Genomic DNA, 19785 nt, shown 5'->3' with positions numbered 1-19785 from the left:
TAGGGAGGGGTTTAAGCTAGCTGGAGAGTGAAACTGCTAGGGGGGGAATCTAGTCTGAGCTGGGAGAAAGTGTGTGGTGGGGTGTGTATGGGGGGGGGAGGGGTCAGGCCCTGCACCTGGAGACCCAGGCTTTTATGCAGGGTAAATTCTAGACACAAAAGTACAAATAAATAATGCAGAATTTTGAACACTAAAAAACAAAAAAAAATTGCACCTGAATTTCAAACATTTTTAATTTCTTTGCACAGAATTTCCTTAGGAGTAATGCTCATGTTTTCAGCGCTCGCAGTACGATTTTGGTTAATAATCCTCTGCTTTATCTACATGCAGCTTGCATGCACAAATGCCAAGAAAACTGCCACTCACATGCCCAAGCAGGGGCGTATCTGCGTGGGCCACAGGGGCCTGGCCCCCGCAGATTTTGGCCTGGACCCCCCTACCGCCGCCGATCTTTGCTGGCGGGGGACCCAAACCCCCGCCAGCCGAGGTCCTCTCTTCCGTTGCAGCAGGCTGCAAGTTGCAAAGCTTCCTGTTCTTCTGAGTCTGACGTCCTGCACGTGCAGGACGTCAGACTCAGAATTTGAAACTGAGTCTGACATCCTGCACGTTGTACATGCAGGACGTCAGACTCAGAAGAACAGGAAGCTTTGCAACTTGCAGCCTGCTGCAATGGAAGAGAGGACCTCGGCTGGCGGCTTGTCTAAAATGAGCAGACAGCACCGGCAGGACAGCGCGGGGCTCAGCATGCAGAGCTCCCAGAGCTGCAGCAGCCTCTCTGTCTCCTTCGAGGCACTCGCCGGCTACTTCCCCTGCATGAACTCCTTGGAAGACGATGAAGGTGAGTGAAGCTGTTCCGCACGGCCTCCAGACGCTGACCCTATTTGAAGTACGGTTTTACTGGTTCTGCCTAAGAAATACATAACATGATTGAAGTAGAAATGGAATCATAAGAACAGCAACAAAGAAGTGACGGGATAGTGAGTCTGGCAATGGCAGTGGGGGGGGGGGGGGTCGGTGGTGCCGGGGGGGGGGGGTAAAATGTGCCCCTCCCTCTGGCTCTGGCCCCCCCTACCGCCGGAGTACAGATACACCTCTGCGCCCAAGGGGCTCATTTTCAAAAGCACTTAGACTTACAAGGTTCTATAGGTTACTATATGGCTCATTTTCACAAGAGAAAAATGTCCAAAGTGTCATAGAGCACCATTTGGATGTTTATCTTCTCAAAACATCCAAATTGGTTATTTTCAAAACCTAATTTGTAGATGTTTATCTTTGCAATTCGTCTGCAATGCATCCCAATCACAAGGAGGCGTGTCAGGGGCGTTTCAAAGGCATGAATAAGGCGTGTCTAACACTTGGATGTTTTACATCCATAATGGAACAAAACAAAAACGTCCAGGACTAAAACCAAGACGTTTTGGTCTAGTCCTATTTTCAGAACAAATAAGGAACAAAAAGATGTCCTAAATGACCAGATAACCACTGAAGGGAATCAGGGGTGACCCCCTCCCACCCACCCCCCAAAAAAAAATGTTAATAAAAATATGAGTTAATAGCCTCTATGACAGCCTCAGATATTAAATGCAGGTCCCTAGAGTAGTGTAGTGGTCGGTCCAGTAAACAGTGGGGGAACCCAGGTCCTTATCTTCCTCTACCTGTCACACTTGTGGTAGAAACTGTGACCCCTCCCAAACTCACCAAAACCCTACTGTACCCACATATAGGTGCCCCCTTCACCCATAACGGCTATTGTAGTGGTGTACAGTGGGGCACAGTTGGGTTTTGGAAGGCTCAGGGGACAAGATAAGGAAGCAAAGTTGAGGCGTACCTGGGAGCATTTTTATGAAGTGCACAGAAGTGCCCTCTAGGATGCCCCATTGCTCTCCTGGGATGTCTGGAGGTCCAGTCTACTAAAAATGCTGGCTCCTCCTACATCCCACTGGCATGAATCTCTATGTTTTGTACTTATTCTTTTTTTTTTTTTTTCAAAAATGGACCAAAAAACAAAATGTCCAAAGCACAAAACCTTATTCTAAATAGTATTTTCGGGGGGGGGGGGGGGGGGGGGAAGAAAAGATAACATGCTTTTCTTTTTCAAAAATGACATTCTCTCTTATTCGGACTGAGACATCATATCGAAAATACGTCTCCACGTAACTTTGTAAGTTTAAGTACTTTGAAAATATGCCTCTAAATGTGAGAAGTGCTATTCTATAAGGATGTGTGTATGTGCTGTAGTGCACAAACGCACGGGGCCTACATGTGAACAGAGCATGGGTGGGACATACACGTGTCTCCCAGTTATGCAAGCAATGTACAGCACACTCTACGTCACGCATGCCCTCAACGGATTTAGATAGGCTCAGTTAAGTACATAAGTGTTGCCATACTGGGCAGACAAAAGGTCCATGAAGCTCAGTATCCGGTTTCCAACAGTGGCCAATCCAGGTCACAAGTACCTGGCAAGATCCCAGAACAGTACAATACATTTTATGCTGCCTATCCTAGAAAAAAAGCAGTGGATTTTCCCCAAGTCCATCTTAATAATGGCTTATGGACTTTTCTTTTAAGAAGCTAGCCAAACCTTTTTTAAACCCCGCTAAGCAACGAATTCCAGAGTTTAATTACACGTTGAGTGAAGAAATATTTTCTTTGATTTGTTTTATATTTACTATTTTGTAGATTCATTGTGTGCCCCTTGTCCTAGTATTTTTAGAAAGAGTAAACAAGCGATTCACATCTACTCGTTCCACTCTACTCATTATTTTATATACCTCTATCAGGCAGATAAAGACCATATGGCTTATCCAGTCTGCCCATTCATGCCATCTACTCTCCCTATCACTCCCTTAGAGATCCTACATACTTGTTCCAAGCTCTCTTCAATTCAGATACTGTTTATGTCTCCATCACTTCCACCAGAAGGCCGTTCCATGAATTCACCACCCTTTCTGTGAATAAGTATTTCCTCACGTTATTTCTGAGTCTATCCCCTTCCACCTTCATCCTATGCCCCCTCATTCCAGAGCTTCCTTTCAATTGAAGGAGATTCACCTCTTGTGCATTTAAGCTGAACGGGTATTTAAATATCTCTGTCATATCTCCCCCCCCCCCACACACACATTTTTTCCAAAGAATTGAGATCTTTAAATCTGTTCCCATACGATTTATGATGAAGACCACTGGCCATTTCAGTACCCACCCTCCCTCTGGACTGATTCCATCCTGTTTATATCTTTTTGAAAATGCGGTCTCCTGAATTATACACAATATGCTAAATGTCGTCTCACCTTCTTTTTCCTACTGGCCATTCTTCTCCCTATGCAACCAAGCATCCTTCTAGCTTTCACCATTGCCTTCTCTATCTGTTTGGCCACCTTAAGATCATCACATACAATCACACCCAAGTCCCACTCCTCTTTCATGCACAAAAGTTCTTGATGCTTTAAACTGTACTGCTCTCACTGGTTTTTGCAGCCTAAGTGCATGACCCTGCATTTTTAGCATTAAATCTAAGCTACCAAATTCCAGACCATTCCTCTAGTGTTGCTAAGTCCTTCCTCGTGTTATCCACACCATCTTCCTCCTGCTCACAACCTAAACTCCTAATGTAAACCTGCACCTCGATAATAGCATCGCCCAACCCACCATAATCCACCCTGGCACCATCATTAAGCATTGTATGAACCCCTTACATGCAAAGAGGCAGCCAACCAACCAATCTCCCACCCCCACCCCCTTCCCAGCACTTTCTCCATTTTGGTTCTAGAGACCAAACAAACCAATCATCAGCTCCTCCTCCAGACTCTCTAATTGTTGATGCTGTGTTGGGCAATTTATTGGTTGGACCACAGACGTAATTGCCCACCTCACTGGTGGTATAGTGTAAGGGTAGGAGTCATCTCTCTTCAGTCCCAGCCCCACTGCAATGAAGCAAATGTAACTATAGCCCCTGGATTGGAGTACCAGGTGCTAGAGTCTTAGGAGCAGGAAACAGGTCTGGAATACCAGGAATTGAAGTCTTAGAAGCAGGAGGCTTTGAAACATGGCTTAAAGCCACAGGAACCTTTGGAGCAGGTAAGGATGAGGACCATGTACAGTCTTTCAGACTGCACAGAAGAGGGTTGATCTTATCCAATGGGGGAGTAACTCAGCATAAGGTTTTTTTTTTTCCTTTGAGAAGGGGGGAATAAAGCCCACCGGCTCTCTACAATAAATTCCTGTACCTCTAATGTCAAACTGCCCATGTTACCCAATTCCAGGAGACAGATCTTTTAGCCAAAAGCATGTGGGATTGACAATTCCTGATTCAACCTATTTGAAATCTATGCTGCAGGTCCCATAATACATCATAGGGTTCTCAGAAAGCTAGGGCTGGCCTAAAATCCCCCAATTCTGCTAATGCTTCTTGGGTGCCAACAAACTTCTAGAAAAGACTCAGAAGGCTCTTGAAAAGTTATTAAGGGTTTCCAGGCACAGGAGCTAACTGAATCTTTTACTTTTGTCAATATGAATTCATAGAATTTCTGAACTGGATCACTGGAGCAGGCATGGTAAATGCACAGGTCAGGATAGTATAATAGTAACTGATAATTTAACACAAAAATTCAGGACTGTAAGTCTAAGAATTCAAAAATGAAAAAAAAAAAAGTTAAAGGTTCTAGAAAGCTTTCCACAGAACTTATAGTACTAGAACATGGCACAAGGAAATCCTTTAGAGAAAGTCTCTAAAGCAATTCCAGGAGGGAGACTTAGGCCACTGTTGGATTTCTGACCACCTCATCATGCTGCATTATGGGACATGCAGCACTGATTTCAACTGATACAATCAGGGACTACAAATCCCACATTGCTTTGGGATGTAAGTTTAAAATCAGGAGTGGCCAAAAAGTTTCCCTCCTGGAACTGGATCATTTGGCAATTGCGGTGGGCACTCTCTGCTTCGGGGATTTGTAGGACTTTATTAGTTAGACTCAACTCATTCTGCTGCTGTCTAATTAATAAAGTCCCACAAACCCCCGAAGCAGAGATTCAAAATGCTGGCCATCGTTGCATGGTTGCGGTGTGTTAGAAGAAAGCTGCAGGAGTCTTTGGGCAGAAGCATACAAAGTTTGAAACTTATGGGATTTGAAGCTAAATGCTTTTTGAACTCTTAAGAAAATGTCTTACACAACTGATTAAAAAATCATCTGAAAAAAAGTTATTTTCTAACCACAGGAGGGTTTTTTTTAGCCTATGATTATATTGAAGCCATTGATGGACCGAATTTAGTAAGCCTTGGCTCACTGAGGCTTTTTCCTCCTTCCGATGATTCTGGGTTATTTCCAAGTGATTTACAGAGTGTGGTGTGTTCACTGATTTGTATTTGCTGATTTAGTACCCCACTCCCTTCCCTTGATTTTCAAATAAATATTCCCCAGGATCAAAGCACTGAAAAGATAAAACACTGTATTTAAATTGTCAAATGCAAGTGCACATATTTTTCCATTTGAACAGTTCCTGAGATGCCAGTTGAGTAGGCAAGAGTCTAAGAATTATTATTTGAGAATCTGTGGCCTCTCAGATTAGTTCAAACTATCCTAAAACTGTGCAGATGGGCTTCAGATGCACTCTGTGTAAATTCACCCATCATCAATTACAACAGCATTGTGTTACATCTTTCTCTGTATGGACCTTTGGTCTGATCCAACATGGCCCATCTTATTTCCCTGGCTAGAAAATGCAATTTATCTGCCAAAATGGAGGCATCCAGTTACAGAATTGCCACCGATATGTGTTGAGAATCAGTCACCCTGAGCACTTTAGTGAAAAATTGAGATGATATTGTAACCCCCTGATTCAAGTAGCCAAGACCAGGGATCATAAAACAGATTGTACTTTAGCAAGCTGGCCGGACTAAATCGAAATCTGTATAGGCCGAAAAATAATCTTTCTCTAGGTACTCTCAAGTCCACTCTCATTCAAAAAAACAACCAGCAGTCATTGAGTTAAACTTCAACTGGCTTTACTTAACAACTTGAAAACAGTTCAGAAACGCAAATTGATATATACAGTCAGGGCATATAAAAGTTCCAGATCAGCTTCAGACACTCTCCTCCAGTCACCAGAAGAAATCCACTAGTCATTGTACATCAGTAGCACGGTTTTTCTTATATTTCTGCCCCATCCCGGTTCAGGATTCCCCTCCACACACCCTTTGAATGTCCTTCCAGAAGTAAGGCTTCCCCGTTCCCACTTCTCCTAACCAGGGTATCTTTTCTCCCAGGCAGTCCTTCGCATTCCCAAGTCCGGAACTCCCTGCAGGCACCCTCTGCTCTGTGGCAGAGGCTTCATTCATAGGATATTTCAGAAGTCCTCCATTTTGTGTCAAGGGCTTCCCCCTCAGCAAGGGTGGGAAACCAAAGACCATGTTTTCTTCAAACCCATTCCTTTTATTAACTCCTGGCCCTGCCCAAATGGGCTGGCCCCTCCATTGTCCACCCACCAGAAATGGTTGATCCTGAGGTCCTGGAGACCAATCGAGAAGCACAACATGTAACCTATTGGACAGTGCATTTCTAATTCCTTCAGCACACTCACTTGCATATTAAGAATATGTTCAAAAACACTTATTTGCATCATACATCACAACTGCTGTATAGGGTCCATCTGGACCCCAGTTGGTAAGATCTGTATGTAAAATATGTTGACAGGATGAAGGTTAATAATACAGAAAACTCCCATCTAATCATCAAACATGGTGATTAACAATTCCTAACCATCAAGCCCCACCCACCTACCTGACCAAACCTCACATTTTCACTCAAATCTCAAAAGCCTGCTCCCCAAACCAACTCTTAATCTACTTAGGAAACTGCATATAATCTGATTCCCATCAAACCCACTCAAGCAAAACTATTCCCTACAGTAATTGAGAACTGCAATCATATATCCTTCAATGGAGACACCCACAACTACCCTTGAGCAGTTGATCTCAGGTTTTCCAGGGATTAAATACCCAACCAACAAATCAAAGACGACAAGCTCATACCACACCAGACACTGAAAACCAAAACATTTAGATTGTAAGCCTACTAGGGACAGGGAAAGTACCTGCATATAATACATGTAAACCACAGAAAGGCACTACATCAAAATCATGACCCTTTACCCTTTAACCTGTTGTAAGCTCTTTGAGCAGGGACTGTCTCTCTTTGTTAACTCGTACAGCGCTGCGTAACCCTAGTAGCGCTCTAGAAATGTTAAGTAGTAGTAGTAGTAGTAGTACTCCTTCCAGCTCTAGAGACAACAACCCTCCCACTTATCCTTGCCCAACCAGACTTCAGTCTTAGCCAAATTAAAATGGAGTCCATGACTCCAAAGCCAAGCAGCCATCATTTGTAACTTTTCATTAAACTGCTGCATGCCCCAAAACAATTATCAAAAGCTGTTTTCCTGAGTAAATAGCAATTTTGAAAGTTAGCCACTTAGATTATGAGCCCTCTATCAAACATATAAACGGCAAGTGACCGACTCACCTGCAAATGCGCAGTAGAGTCGGAACGCTGAGAGTGTAGAAGTCCAAGCCCCACCTCCACCAGCAGTACAGCCCAATAGGGAGGAGGGCTTGGACATGGGCGTGGAAATCGGAGGAGGAGGGAGCAGGGAGGGAAGGAAGGGGCGGAACTGAGGGAAACAGACGCAGCGATGGAGAACTGATGACACGACGACAGCAGAAAGAGGGGGGCAATGCCGGGCGGGATGGCGAAATGGCGGCAGCGGGGACGGCAGGGCACAGGAGATCACAATCGCGGTGGATGGGAGCCCGAGGATGGAGGGTAGGGGAGAGAACAGTTGATGGACACGGGTGGATGGAGTGGATGGGAGGTGGGAGAGGAGAGTTGCTGGACCTGGAGGGAGGGTAGGGGAGAGAGCAGGGTTGTGGACGGGGGGAGGCCATAGGAAAACAAAAAACTAGCCCGTTGTTACGGGCTTAACGGCTAGTATTATATAAACCACTTTGGTTGTACCACAGAAAGGCAATATATATCAAGTCCTTGACTCTTTACTTTTCACTTTTAGCCACTCTTTTTACGGGCAAAGTATGACCTGATGAGTTTTTGTACAATTGTCAGGACCTACTGCTTTTCTTTGACTGTAGTTGCTCTTTGCCACCTCTATAGAATCTTCCACCCCAGGCAACGGCCTAGGTTACCTAATGGTTAAAATGCCACCAAGTGTAAATACAAATGATCCCCCTATGTAAAAACACAGAATATATAAGCAAAAAAGAAAAAAAACACAGTTACATAAACTTCAGTGATTCATGATCAAATGCAAATAAAAAAGTTCAAATGTGTATTATTATTATTTGCTAGGCAGGCTTATGTGGTTTCGAACTGAGATGCAATTACCAATCCCAGCCCCGAAGCAAAAAAAAAAAAGTCTGTTTCCTGTTGGTATTTTATTTCTATTTAACTAGCTGCACAAATACACATACAGTAACTTGTTCTAAATGTTTTCTTAAGACAATAGTCTCATTGTTAAATTTCACTACATTTTGCCAACCAACCTAATACCTTTTAGATAGAGTAACCGATACCCTCATGCTTGCCTTTACTACTCACTATCAGCAAAAAGTCTTGTTCACCAAATACCTACATTGCAGTTGACAGATCTGGCACATCTCCAGGTTCCAAGTTAAGAGAGACTATGCAGCGCAGGAAAAATCCCTTTAGATACTGAAGGTTATTTTCTAATCCAAAGTCTTTCTATTCCACTGTATATTTGATCAACCACAAGCAGCATACATGGAAAAAGATTTAACTCAACTACCATAAGGAAGCTTTAGAGGGACATGTCAAGGCCTGAGTGGGCTAGCGTTTAAAATGGGACAATTTTGCATTTTATTTTTTTAAATCAGAGAATTAAGGGTGACTTTAGCATCTATCTACTTTCTTCCCTTAATTAATCTCTGCACAATAATAACTGTACCTGACATCCAGGATTAACTGTGTTAACAAAACTATGTAAGCCACATTGAGCCTGCAAATAGGTGGGATAATGTGGGATACAAATGCAATAAATAATAATAATAATCTATCGCACTGCTCCAATGCTTTCACTTGTGATGTGGTGGAGTTCCAAAGCAAGCTGAAATGTAGACGAGGCGGCCAAACCGCGTAGCCGTTTTAATGAAGCTCTCACTTGCAAATGATCCCCTAACCGTCCATGGATAAAGTCAAAGCAAGGACCAATACCTATTGCTTAAACCAGTATGGTACATCAGCTTGCCATGTCTCCTGTAATTTCCACATGAGCTATACTAGCACAGCTAGAGTAAATAAGTGTATTTAGAAATGTCAGGGCAATGCACAGTTCCACAGAAGAGATTTTTCAGCATATCATGTTTGGAAATGGTAATGCACCAGTTGATCGCCGAGTTGAGACTTCCATAGCAGGGTATACAGCAGTTAAGTGTGTACAGGAACATTTCAATGAACAATTACTTCAAAAAGAGGGGAGCCAATGAAGATGCAGAAAAAGGGCCCCAGCAAAAAAAAACACATATAGACATAGTACTGTCTGCAATTGTGATTGAATATGTTTTTTTAACGGTAGAGAGTTGGTATCATTTTATTTGGGGAGGGATGCGGATGACACTATTGGTTAGGAATTTTATGTATCAGGAAGCAGAATATTATGATTACTCTGCAATTTGTATTGGGGAGGTTAAGAAGATGATGCAGCCAGTTAGGAATTTTTTGCATCAGAAAGATGAATTGTTCAATTTTATTTGTAATATGTACATATTGCAGTAAGTTGCCTCACGTGCCACAAATTTATACAAAAAGTCTATTTTTCACTACCTTATAGTAGGGATGGACTGACATTTAAAATGATATAGAAGCCCTTTTACTAAGCTGCGGTGAAAAGTGGCCTGTGCTAGTTTGGTGCGTGAAATGGACGCGTGCTGGGCCGCTTTTTACTGCGGCAGGAAAAAGGCCTTTTTTAAAAAATGGAACAGTAAATGGCTGTGCGCTAATATTAAAATTAGTGCACAGTTATTTACTGTCTGAGCCCTTACCGCCACCAATATAGCTGGTGAGAAGGGCTCACGCTCTTCTCAATCGGGCAGAACGCGGCTATGTGGGCCACACACTGCCAATTACCTCCAGGAATGCCCCCCCACATGGGAGAAAATCGACAATTACTTTCTACCACGAGAAACTGCAGGCAGCAACTTCAGAACTACCGACAGGCTCCTGCGCTACCTTGGCGGTAGGGCCGACTTGGCTTGCAGCAGCCCTACCATGGCGTAGTAAAAGGGCTCCATAGGAAATGTCAGTAACATAGCCCATGTCGTTGCATGTCAATTTATTAACAAACAAAAATGAGCAGAACACACATGACATTTTCTGGGATTTTCTTTGTTTACTGTTTGCAAGGATGGCACACTATCTCAAGATTGCGTGCAGTAACCATCAGGCATGTGCATACTATTGACAAACAGTGTGTACTCTTAACAACACTGCTCCTGAAACAAAAATAAAGTCTAACCAAAACAAAACAAACAATGCTGCACGACAAGGGACACAAAACAAAACAAAAATATTTGGGCTGCCCATCCCTACCTTACAGACACATGTGATGTTCCAAATACTGTTCCAAACTGAACTGCATTCTATCATGTGCCCCAAATGTAAATGTCTCAAGGGGTTCTTGCCATCTCTATGCTACTCTTTCTTGCCACAGGACAGTTTAACAACAGGCATCCCAGAAGCCCATGGGAGGCCCTCTATAGTACATATCTGAAAAGCATTATCTCTTGTGCATTACCAAGATTGTTCATATGCCTTACGTTCCTGGATCTTTACCAGTCACCATAAAACAAGGGGATAATTCTATCAAGCGATGCCTAAAAGTAAGTGTGACAAAGAAGAAACAGAAAACTGTAAGCAGATAAAGACCGTATGGCCTACCCAGTCTGCCCATCCATGCCATCTACTCTCTGTTCCTCTCCCCTAGAGATCCTATACACCTGTCTCAAGCGAAACCGGTTAGTAGCAGGTCTTCTCAAACCTGTCCTTAGGGCACACCATCAAGTTTTCACGATACCCACAATGAATTATATTCATTGTGGATATCCTGTTTGGTGTGCCCTGAGGACTGGGTCGAGAAGCCCTGCATTATAGGCATGATCGTGTTCGTAAGGTCCATGTCGGGCATAAGCTAGTGCGCATCTACTATTATTCTATAAGGTCCGTGCTTTGCAAGATGAAATGCCCACTTACACCCAACTGGTACAGCCCATTTGCTGTTACATGCCATAACATGCCAGTTTTACAGAATGCCTAGCACATATGCAGTTAAAATGCTCAAGTGTGATGTTAGTCTCATGCACAAGTGCACCTTTTCTATAAATCTGTGCACACAACTCCTTTATAGAATTGTCCTTCACAACCTAAGCTCTCTTGGGCAGGAACACATTGGAGCTGAATGCTAATCACCACTGTACTACACTGCAAGTGTCCAGTGGTGTCATGAAAACCAGTTTTATTATTAAAGCAACAGTACACAGTAGTTTTGAAACGTTTATACTTTACCCTTTGTGTCATTCCGACACTTGATTAATGTACGGACTAAACCCCTATAATGAGCAGATCAGAATGGTGCCCTATTCAGAAGCAATTACGACAAAAAAAAAAAAAAAGAGAACCTTTCCAAGGCATGTGTAAACCAGAGCTCCCCAAATGGGATCATAAACCCCCACGTTTAGGTTCACAACATGGGTGGACCCTCTATAGGTGCATCATGATTCTGCACCTCCAGGGAGTCACACAGTTTTTAGCTGCCATCATGGGGTCATGTAAAAACAGAAGAGTAGTGGGAAATGGACCACGAACTCCGGATATGAGGGGAACAAACTTGGTGCTTCAAGAAGATTTACTAATCATAGACTCGACACCAAGTTTGTTTCCCTCGTTTCTAGAGTCTGTGGTCCATTTATTTTATATTTTATTTTATTTATTGCATTTGTATCCCACATTTTCCCACCTATTTGCAGGCTCAATGTGGCTTACAGAGTCCTGTTATGGCATCGTCATTCCAGGATATCAGATACAATTAGTGATGCAAAAAGATTAAGGAGGAAAAGAAAAGATTTGAGCATATAAATGTAGAAGGAAGACTTTCAGAACTGGGGTGGATTGGTGAGGTAATCTAGTTAGGTTATGGGTTCTCTTTGTAGGCCTTGTTGAAGAGATACGTCTTCAGAGATTTACGGAAGTTAGATATTTTGTTGATTGTTTTCAAGGCAGTAGGTAATGCGTTCCACAACTGTGTACTCATATAAGAGAAGGTAGCCGCATGTATCAGCTTGTATTTTAGTCCTTTACAGCTGGGGAAGTGTAGATCAAGAAATTTGCGGGATGATCTTGTGGCATTTCTGGGCGGCAGGTCCACAAGGCCTAGCATGTACGTTGGGGCATCTGCGTGGATGATTTTGTGTACAATCGTGCAGATCTTGAACGCGATGCGTTCTTTAAGTGGGAGCCAATGAAGTTTCTCTCTTAAAGGTTTTGCACTTTCATATTTAGTTTTTCCAAATATGGCGGCGGTATTCTGGGCTGTTTGGAGTTTCCTGATAGTTTGTCCTTTGCAGCCAGCGTATAGTGCATTGCAGTAATCCAAGTGACTTAGTACCATTGACTGTATCAGGGTACGGAAAACGTATCTCGGGAAGAAAGGTTTTACTCTTTTGAGTTTCCACATGGAGTGGAACATCTTTTTCGTTGTATTCTTCACGTGTGAGATTTCGATTAATGGTAACTCCAAGAATTTTCAGGTTATTTGAGACAAGAAGAGAGCAATTTAGTCTGGGTATGGTGGTGAAGTTGCTTGTGTTATGTTGTGAGGTGAGTACAAGACATTGTGTTTTTTCTGCATTGAGTTTTCCCACTACTCTTCTGTTTTTACATGACCCCATGATGGCAGCTAAGTAAAACCATGCGACTCCCTGCGTGGGATTTCAGAGTTCTCCAGCCTGGTGGATTTCTTCTGGATCATGGCCACAAAAGACAATCACTGGTGTAGACAGATTTTGAGGCATTTTGTTTCTTTCTGGGGTTTTCCCTTCACCATTTCATTAATGGGTCCTAAATGAAATGATACTAAAATGCACATCCCTAACATTGAAGTCTGCTCAACAGTAAACTCTGAACAATGCTGGCAGCAGACTGTGGTCTATTTATAAGTAAACACTATATTTAATTTTATGTTTTGAAACACCAGGCCACCCTTCAGTCACGGCAGGATCATCAGGGGGTGTAATCTTTATCTTCTTTCTTCTTGCTAAAAGCTTCAAAAAATGGTTATTTACCTCAATGAAACCCAGTTCAAACTAATCAGCGCAGCATGTTATGTCCATGTTAAGATGATTTTAAATCAACATGCAAAGGCTTTAGAGAAGACATGTTCAAGGTGCAGAGAGCAAACCCACTGCACATATCCAGGTTCACTGCACGCACATTTTAACAGGGCTTCATGAAGACTGTACAACTAGAGCACAGAGAAGCAAATTTATAAATGGACTTTCCTCCGGGTTGATGTCCCAAACGCACATGCCTTAAACACCACACAATAAATGGTATCTAAGAAGAAACATTTATAAATAATAATAAAATCCCTTCGTGGAATCTTGGTACTTCATAAATTCCCATAATCGCATCACCAGGTAAGACCGATCATCAGTATATGCATTCTGGGTGGCCCAAATGTACTGTCAATTACTACATAATGGGGGTCACTTGGGACATGCCTTATTTACATTTCATACCATAGGTGCTGCGGCAAATAACACACTTTAATGGTGTTAGCACATGACACCCCCCCCCCCCCCCCATGTTATTATGCTCTAATAAACAGCAACATTACACAAACCCCTCTGATTATTTAATATCTACCACACAAATCTATCCTTACCAGGAGCAAAGCTTATTAAGTTATTCTAAGCCAAAGGCCAGTATGGCTGGATATGTATCATCATATAACCAACATACTTTTTTTTCTTTTAGTTTGAGGGCTGACTGTAAGTGTTTTGTAACTTAAAGCATACACTTCCACAGCCTCTTTGAGGCAAATTGTCCCCAAGAGACTACTTTATCCTATATTACATCTCAGCGTTATTGCCAGACAACTTTATTGAGGGGTGGGGGTATGCAAGACATTTTTCTTCTGTACTAAGCTCTGAGAACAATGGGGTTAGTCTGATCCTATCGCCACAGAACCCTGTTCCTGATGCCTTTTGATCACTCTCTGCTGGCCCTTTCGCCATTGCACAGCTCGGGTCCTGGGCTGCTCTTTGGTGAGCAGGGTCTGGCGGGCTGCAGGTGCCACTTGTCATCACATCGGCAGGCGGCGAGGAGCAACGATATTAATCCTATCCCAGCAAAAAAACAGATCATCTGCTACGCAACTCTTTTCACATAATAACACGTTTGAAAATGCACATAGACGTTTTAACAACCATCTTCTTAAATAGCTCAGCGTAATAGCTGAATCAACAGAAGCCAAATGAAAGCTGTAACCTTCCAAAAACTTTATGAAAGGATTGGCATTTCAAGACGCTATTGGACGTTTTTATTGTTTTGCATCTTACGCTTCTAAGGTCACCTGTCTGCTCATTTTTTTTTAATTATTCTAAAACATGTGAAGAAAAAAATGTATTGTCACTGATGTGCACACACACACTCCAGATCTGAAGTACTTATATACGGCTGCAACGTTTCAGAACCACCTGGAAGCAGGAGCCTTACAAAAACCTGAAGTTTCTACAATACAGTGCTCTGCAGAAACGCACTTAACTGTATTTAACATTCTTTGCAAGGCACACACACAAAAAAAGCAGACTTCAAAATATGCACAGTATAGACGCCTAGCAATCTGATTAATGTAAATCATATGGAGTTCAAAGGCTAAGCAAATTACACACCCTGAAGCAGCCCTGGCTCTATGAAAGGAGTCTTTCTCCAACACCGTGCAACCCCAGCCCACAGGGACTTTTTAACATGGCAGGAGTTCCTAAACATTTCAGGTACACTTGAAAGCAAAAAAAAAAAAGTCATTCTCCACGTCCGATGTCGGATTAGTTCGTTTCCAGGCCGGAAAAAAAAAAGTGATAGAGCTCACATTTACCAGCACACAAACCACAGACCGCCTCAGCCCTGTGCTCCAGTTTTTATTTTGTCCCAAAACACCTTAAGGGGATTCTTCCTGCACTGCCCTCTAGCAGTTTATCTGTGGCCCTGCTTCCGTCAACAAAAGCTGACAGATTTCCTCCTCAAGATACCAAAAACGAGGTAGACGGACAAAATTTAAAAAAAAAAAGTTTTCACAGAAGCAACCCACTTACCGTTTTGCTCCTTGGGGCTTGCGAAGTACAACTTGCTGCTCAGACTGGATTCAGCCTGCGATCCCTGCTGCAGGACGTCCAGGGCAGAAGTCAAGAGGAGGAAAGTTAAGAGGATCATTTGGATGAATGAGGGAGAGTAAACAGACCCGGGAGCTCTGCAGATCAGGAGTGAATTTCACCACCGAACAACTGCGTTGCCTCTCGCAAGGAAACACTCAGCCTGGTTTTGGCAGCATGGGGAGCAGATCATCGACGGGGAGATGCCACATAATCCCATCCGAAGAAAGTTTGCCTCGCCATTCTTGCCCCTTTTTGTCTCCAGTTTGAAAGGGGGGTTGGGGGGAGAAGGATCAAAGAGCTGTCTGAACCTGACTCCGTTCCCAACCGGACTAAAACAATCTTGATGAGAGTGGCACTGGCAAGCACTGGGAGCTCACTCAGACAAACAGAGGTGGGGGGGGGGGTGGAAGGAAGGGGGGGGCTGAAAAGTTGCTGCAGCAGAGCACCTGTCAACTGTTGTGTCAATTTCAGAGAAAATAAGGACTTTGCAACAATTCCCAGCCAATAAACAACACTTGATGATGGACACCTCTTCTCGCTTTCATAAATAGTTAAGTTGGCAATCGATTGAACTTTCCATAGTAGAAAAAAAAATAAGATTAATTAACAAAAACAGAAAAAAAAACCCCTTGAGAATTCCAGATTTTCACATGCTTCTCTTCAGTCAGCGCTGTATTAAAAAAAAAAAAGAAGCCGAAAGAAAGCAAAAACCCGTGAGTCCTCTGCAGTCCCTGAAGGAAACTAATGTGCTTGTCAGCAAACGTGCCCTGCGGGCCAGTGGCGATCACGCCTCCCCTCCCCGGCAGCTGTCACAGGCTGGCAAGTTACCTTCTACAGCTCTGGGGGGGGGGGGGGGGGAGGCGCCGGGCGTGGGAAGGCTCAGTGCAGGTTGGATCCCAAGTCCCGCAAAGGAGAGACAGAGAGGGAGCTGGACGAGGGCCAGTCCCCTCTGCGAGCCCACGAGGAGGGTAGGGCACCTCCTAGACTAGGAGGGAAATGAGGGAGAGGGGGGGGGGGGGCTGGGTGAAGGAGCCCAGGGCTTGTACTGTACCTGGTTCTTTCTGACTCCTGCTGGGGATGCTCCAACTTAAGATGTTTGCTCTCTGCTACTGCTTTTATTTATCAGTTTTATTCCTCTTTTCTTGCTTTCAAGATATCAACTGCCCGACTGCTCAATCAACGTGCAAAATATACAAGTATTTGGAATCTTTAGTGCAGCAGCCTCCATCCTTGATCCGTTTTCATTCCCCACCCACCCCTTCAACATGCTGAGCAAATGTCCCCCTTAAAATCTGTTAAAGGTCTTGAAACTCCTGCCCCCCCTTAAAGATTTTGCCCACCATATTGTACTTGTTTGTGTGAGCAGTTTGTTAAGGCAGATTAAGGGGTCCTTTTACTGAGGTGCGCTAACAGATTCAGCACGTGCTACACAGAGACGTAGCCAGAAAACAGAATTTAGGTGGGCCTAGGCAAGAAGTGGGTGGGCACCAAGTGTTCTCCCCCCCCCCCCCCCCCCCCCCACCACCACCACCAAAAAAATATCTCAGCTGGTGGGAAAACGCTTCTTTTCACCTTGGCAGTCTGTAGCAGGCATGTGCTGAAAACTTAGCGTGTGCAGGTGCCGGTATCACGGACAGTAGCGTTTTTGTTACCATCAGGGGGAAGTCTTCAGCTGGCAGAGCTTGGGACCCCACCAGCTACTGCTAAATGTGTGCTACTGTTGGGTGGGCCTGAGCCCTAAGTGGGTGGGTCCCAGCCCACCCAGGCCCACCTGTGACTACGCCACTGGTGCTACACAGTGCCATAGCGAGGTCGGCTGACACCCGGGGCGGTTCACCGCTGCGCCCCCCCCCCCCCCCCGGGTGTAGCACGGCGCACCCCCCCTCGGCGCACACACACACACCCCCGGAGCGCATTCTTACCAAAGAGGGCGGGCAGGAGGGCCGCTCCGCCCCGAGTGCACGTCGCTGGGAGCTGCGTCGGCTCCGCTGGTTCCCTGCTCTCTCTGCCCCAGAACAGGAAGTAACCTGTTCTGGGGCAGAGAAAGCAGTGAACCAGCGAAGTTGACACCTCCCCAGTGGCGTGCACCCGGGGCGGACCGCCCCACCGCCCCCCCTCTTCCTACACCACTGGTGCTACATGATAAGATGCACATGCTAATCATTAGCGCACCTTAGTAAAAGGTCCCCTTAGAGGCTTTTCTTCCTTCTGGAGGACTAGCCTAGTGATTAGTTCAGCTAGTTTTGATCGTGGTGAACTGGGTTCAGTTCCCACTACAGCTCCTTGTGGCTCTGGGTAAGTCACTTAGGGGGTCTTTTACTAAGGCGTGCTGGTGTTTTTAGCATGCATTAAAAATGGGCGTGTGCTAAATGTTAAAGACGCCAATGTACGCCTATGGGCATCTTTGGTGCTTAGCACACACCTATTTTTAACGTGTGCTAAAAACGTCAGCGTGCATTAGTAAAAGACCCCCTCAGGGGATCTTCACCAAAAGCTGTTTTAACAACTGGCCTAGCATGGGCAGATGGTGACTGGGGATTACTTCTGTCTATGCCGGTTCCAAGCTACAACCTGGAAAAGATAGATATGGAGCGTCTGTTTACGCTTTCCAAAAATACTAGGACAAGGGTGCACGCGATGAAGCTGGAGTGCAGTAAGTTTAAAACCAATAAGAGAAAAATTTTCTTTACTCAACGCGTAATTCGACTCTGGAATTCGTTGCCGGAGAATGTGGTTAAGGCGAGAGTTTAAGAAAGGTTTGGACGGCTTACATAAGTACATAAGTACATAAGTAGTGCCATACTGGGAAAGACCAAAGGTCCATCTAGCCCAGCATCCTGTCACCGACAGTGGCCAATCCAGGTCAAGGGCACCTGGCACGCTCCCCAAACGTAAAAACATTCCAGACAAGTTATACCTAAAAATGAGGAATTTTTCCAGTCCATTTAATAGCGGTCTATGGACTTGTCCTTTAGGAATCTATCTAACCCCTTTTTAAACTCCGTCAAGCTAACCGCCCGTACCACGTTCTCCGGCAATGAATTCCAGAGTCTAATTACACGTTGGGTGAAGAAAAATTTTCTCCGATTCGTTTTAAATTTACCACACTGTAGCTTCAACTCATGCCCTCTAGTCCTAGTATTTTTGGATAGCGTGAACAGTCGCTTCACATCCACCCGATCCATTCCACTCATTATTTTATACACTTCTATCATATCTCCCCTCAGCCGTCTCTTCTCCAAGCTGAAAAGCCCTAGCCTTCTCAGCCTCTCTTCATAGGAAAGTCGTCCCATCCCCACTATCATTTTCGTCGCCCTTCGCTGTACCTTTTCCAATTCTACTATATCTTTTTTGAGATACGGAGACCAGTACTGAACACAATACTCCAGGTGCGGTCGCACCATGGAGCGATACAATGGCATTATAACATCCGCACACCTGGACTCCATACCCTTCCTAATAACACCCAACATTCTATTCGCTTTCCTAGCCGCAGCAGCACACTGAGCAGAAGGTTTCAGCGTATCATCGACGACGACACCCAGATCCCTTTCTTGATCCGTAACTCCTAACGCGGAACCTTGCAAGACGTAGCTATAATTCGGGTTCCTCTTACCCACATGCATCACTTTGCACTTGTCAACATTGAACTTCATCTGCCACTTGCACGCCCATTCTCCCAGTCTCGCAAGGTCCTCCTGTAATCGTTCACATTCCTCCTGCGACTTGACGACCCTGAATAATTTTGTGTCATCGGCGAATTTAATTACCTCACTAGTTATTCCCATCTCTAGGTCATTTATAAATACATTAAAAAGCAACGGACCCAGCACAGACCCCTGCGGGACCCCACTAACTACCCTCCTCCACTGAGAATACTGGCCACGCAATCCTACTCTCTGCTTCCTATCTTTCAACCAGTTCTTAATCCATAATAATACCCTACCTCCGATTCCATGACTCTGCAATTTCTTCAGGAGTCTTTCGTGCGGCACTTTGTCAAACGCCTTCTGAAAATCCAGATATACAATATCAACCGGCTCCCCATTGTCCACATGTTTGCTTACCCCCTCAAAAAAATGCATTAGATTGGTGAGGCAAGACTTCCCTTCACTAAATCCGTGCTGACTTTGTCTCATCAGTCCATGTTTTTGTATATGCTCTGCAATTTTATTCTTAATAATAGCCTCCACCATCTTGCCCGGCACCGACGTCAGACTCACCGGTCTATAATTTCCCGGATCTCCTCTGGAACCTTTCTTAAAAATCGGAGTAACATTGGCTACCCTCCAGTCTTCCGGTATTACACTCGATTTTAGGGACAGATTGCATAT

At 44.3% G+C, this 19785-nt stretch overlaps 1 protein-coding gene across 1 annotated transcript in view; it reads right to left on the bottom strand.

Moving 5' to 3' along the window:
- Positions 1 to 15800, bottom strand: part of PDGFC (platelet derived growth factor C) — a 412230-nt gene extending 396430 nt beyond the window's left edge. The window contains exon 1 of the mRNA XM_030191608.1: positions 15392 to 15800. Coding sequence (XP_030047468.1) covers positions 15392 to 15509 — 118 coding nt within the window. The 5' untranslated portion in view covers positions 15510 to 15800. The remainder of the gene's footprint in view (positions 1 to 15391) is intronic.
- Between the last annotated feature and the right edge of the window lie 3985 nt (positions 15801 to 19785).

This window comes from Microcaecilia unicolor, chromosome 2 (genome assembly GCF_901765095.1).
Source record: "Microcaecilia unicolor chromosome 2, aMicUni1.1, whole genome shotgun sequence".
Classification (NCBI taxonomy): domain Eukaryota; kingdom Metazoa; phylum Chordata; class Amphibia; order Gymnophiona; family Siphonopidae; genus Microcaecilia; species Microcaecilia unicolor.
Note: the sequence above shows the minus strand (reverse complement) of the source record. Positions and strands in the feature narration are given on the sequence as shown.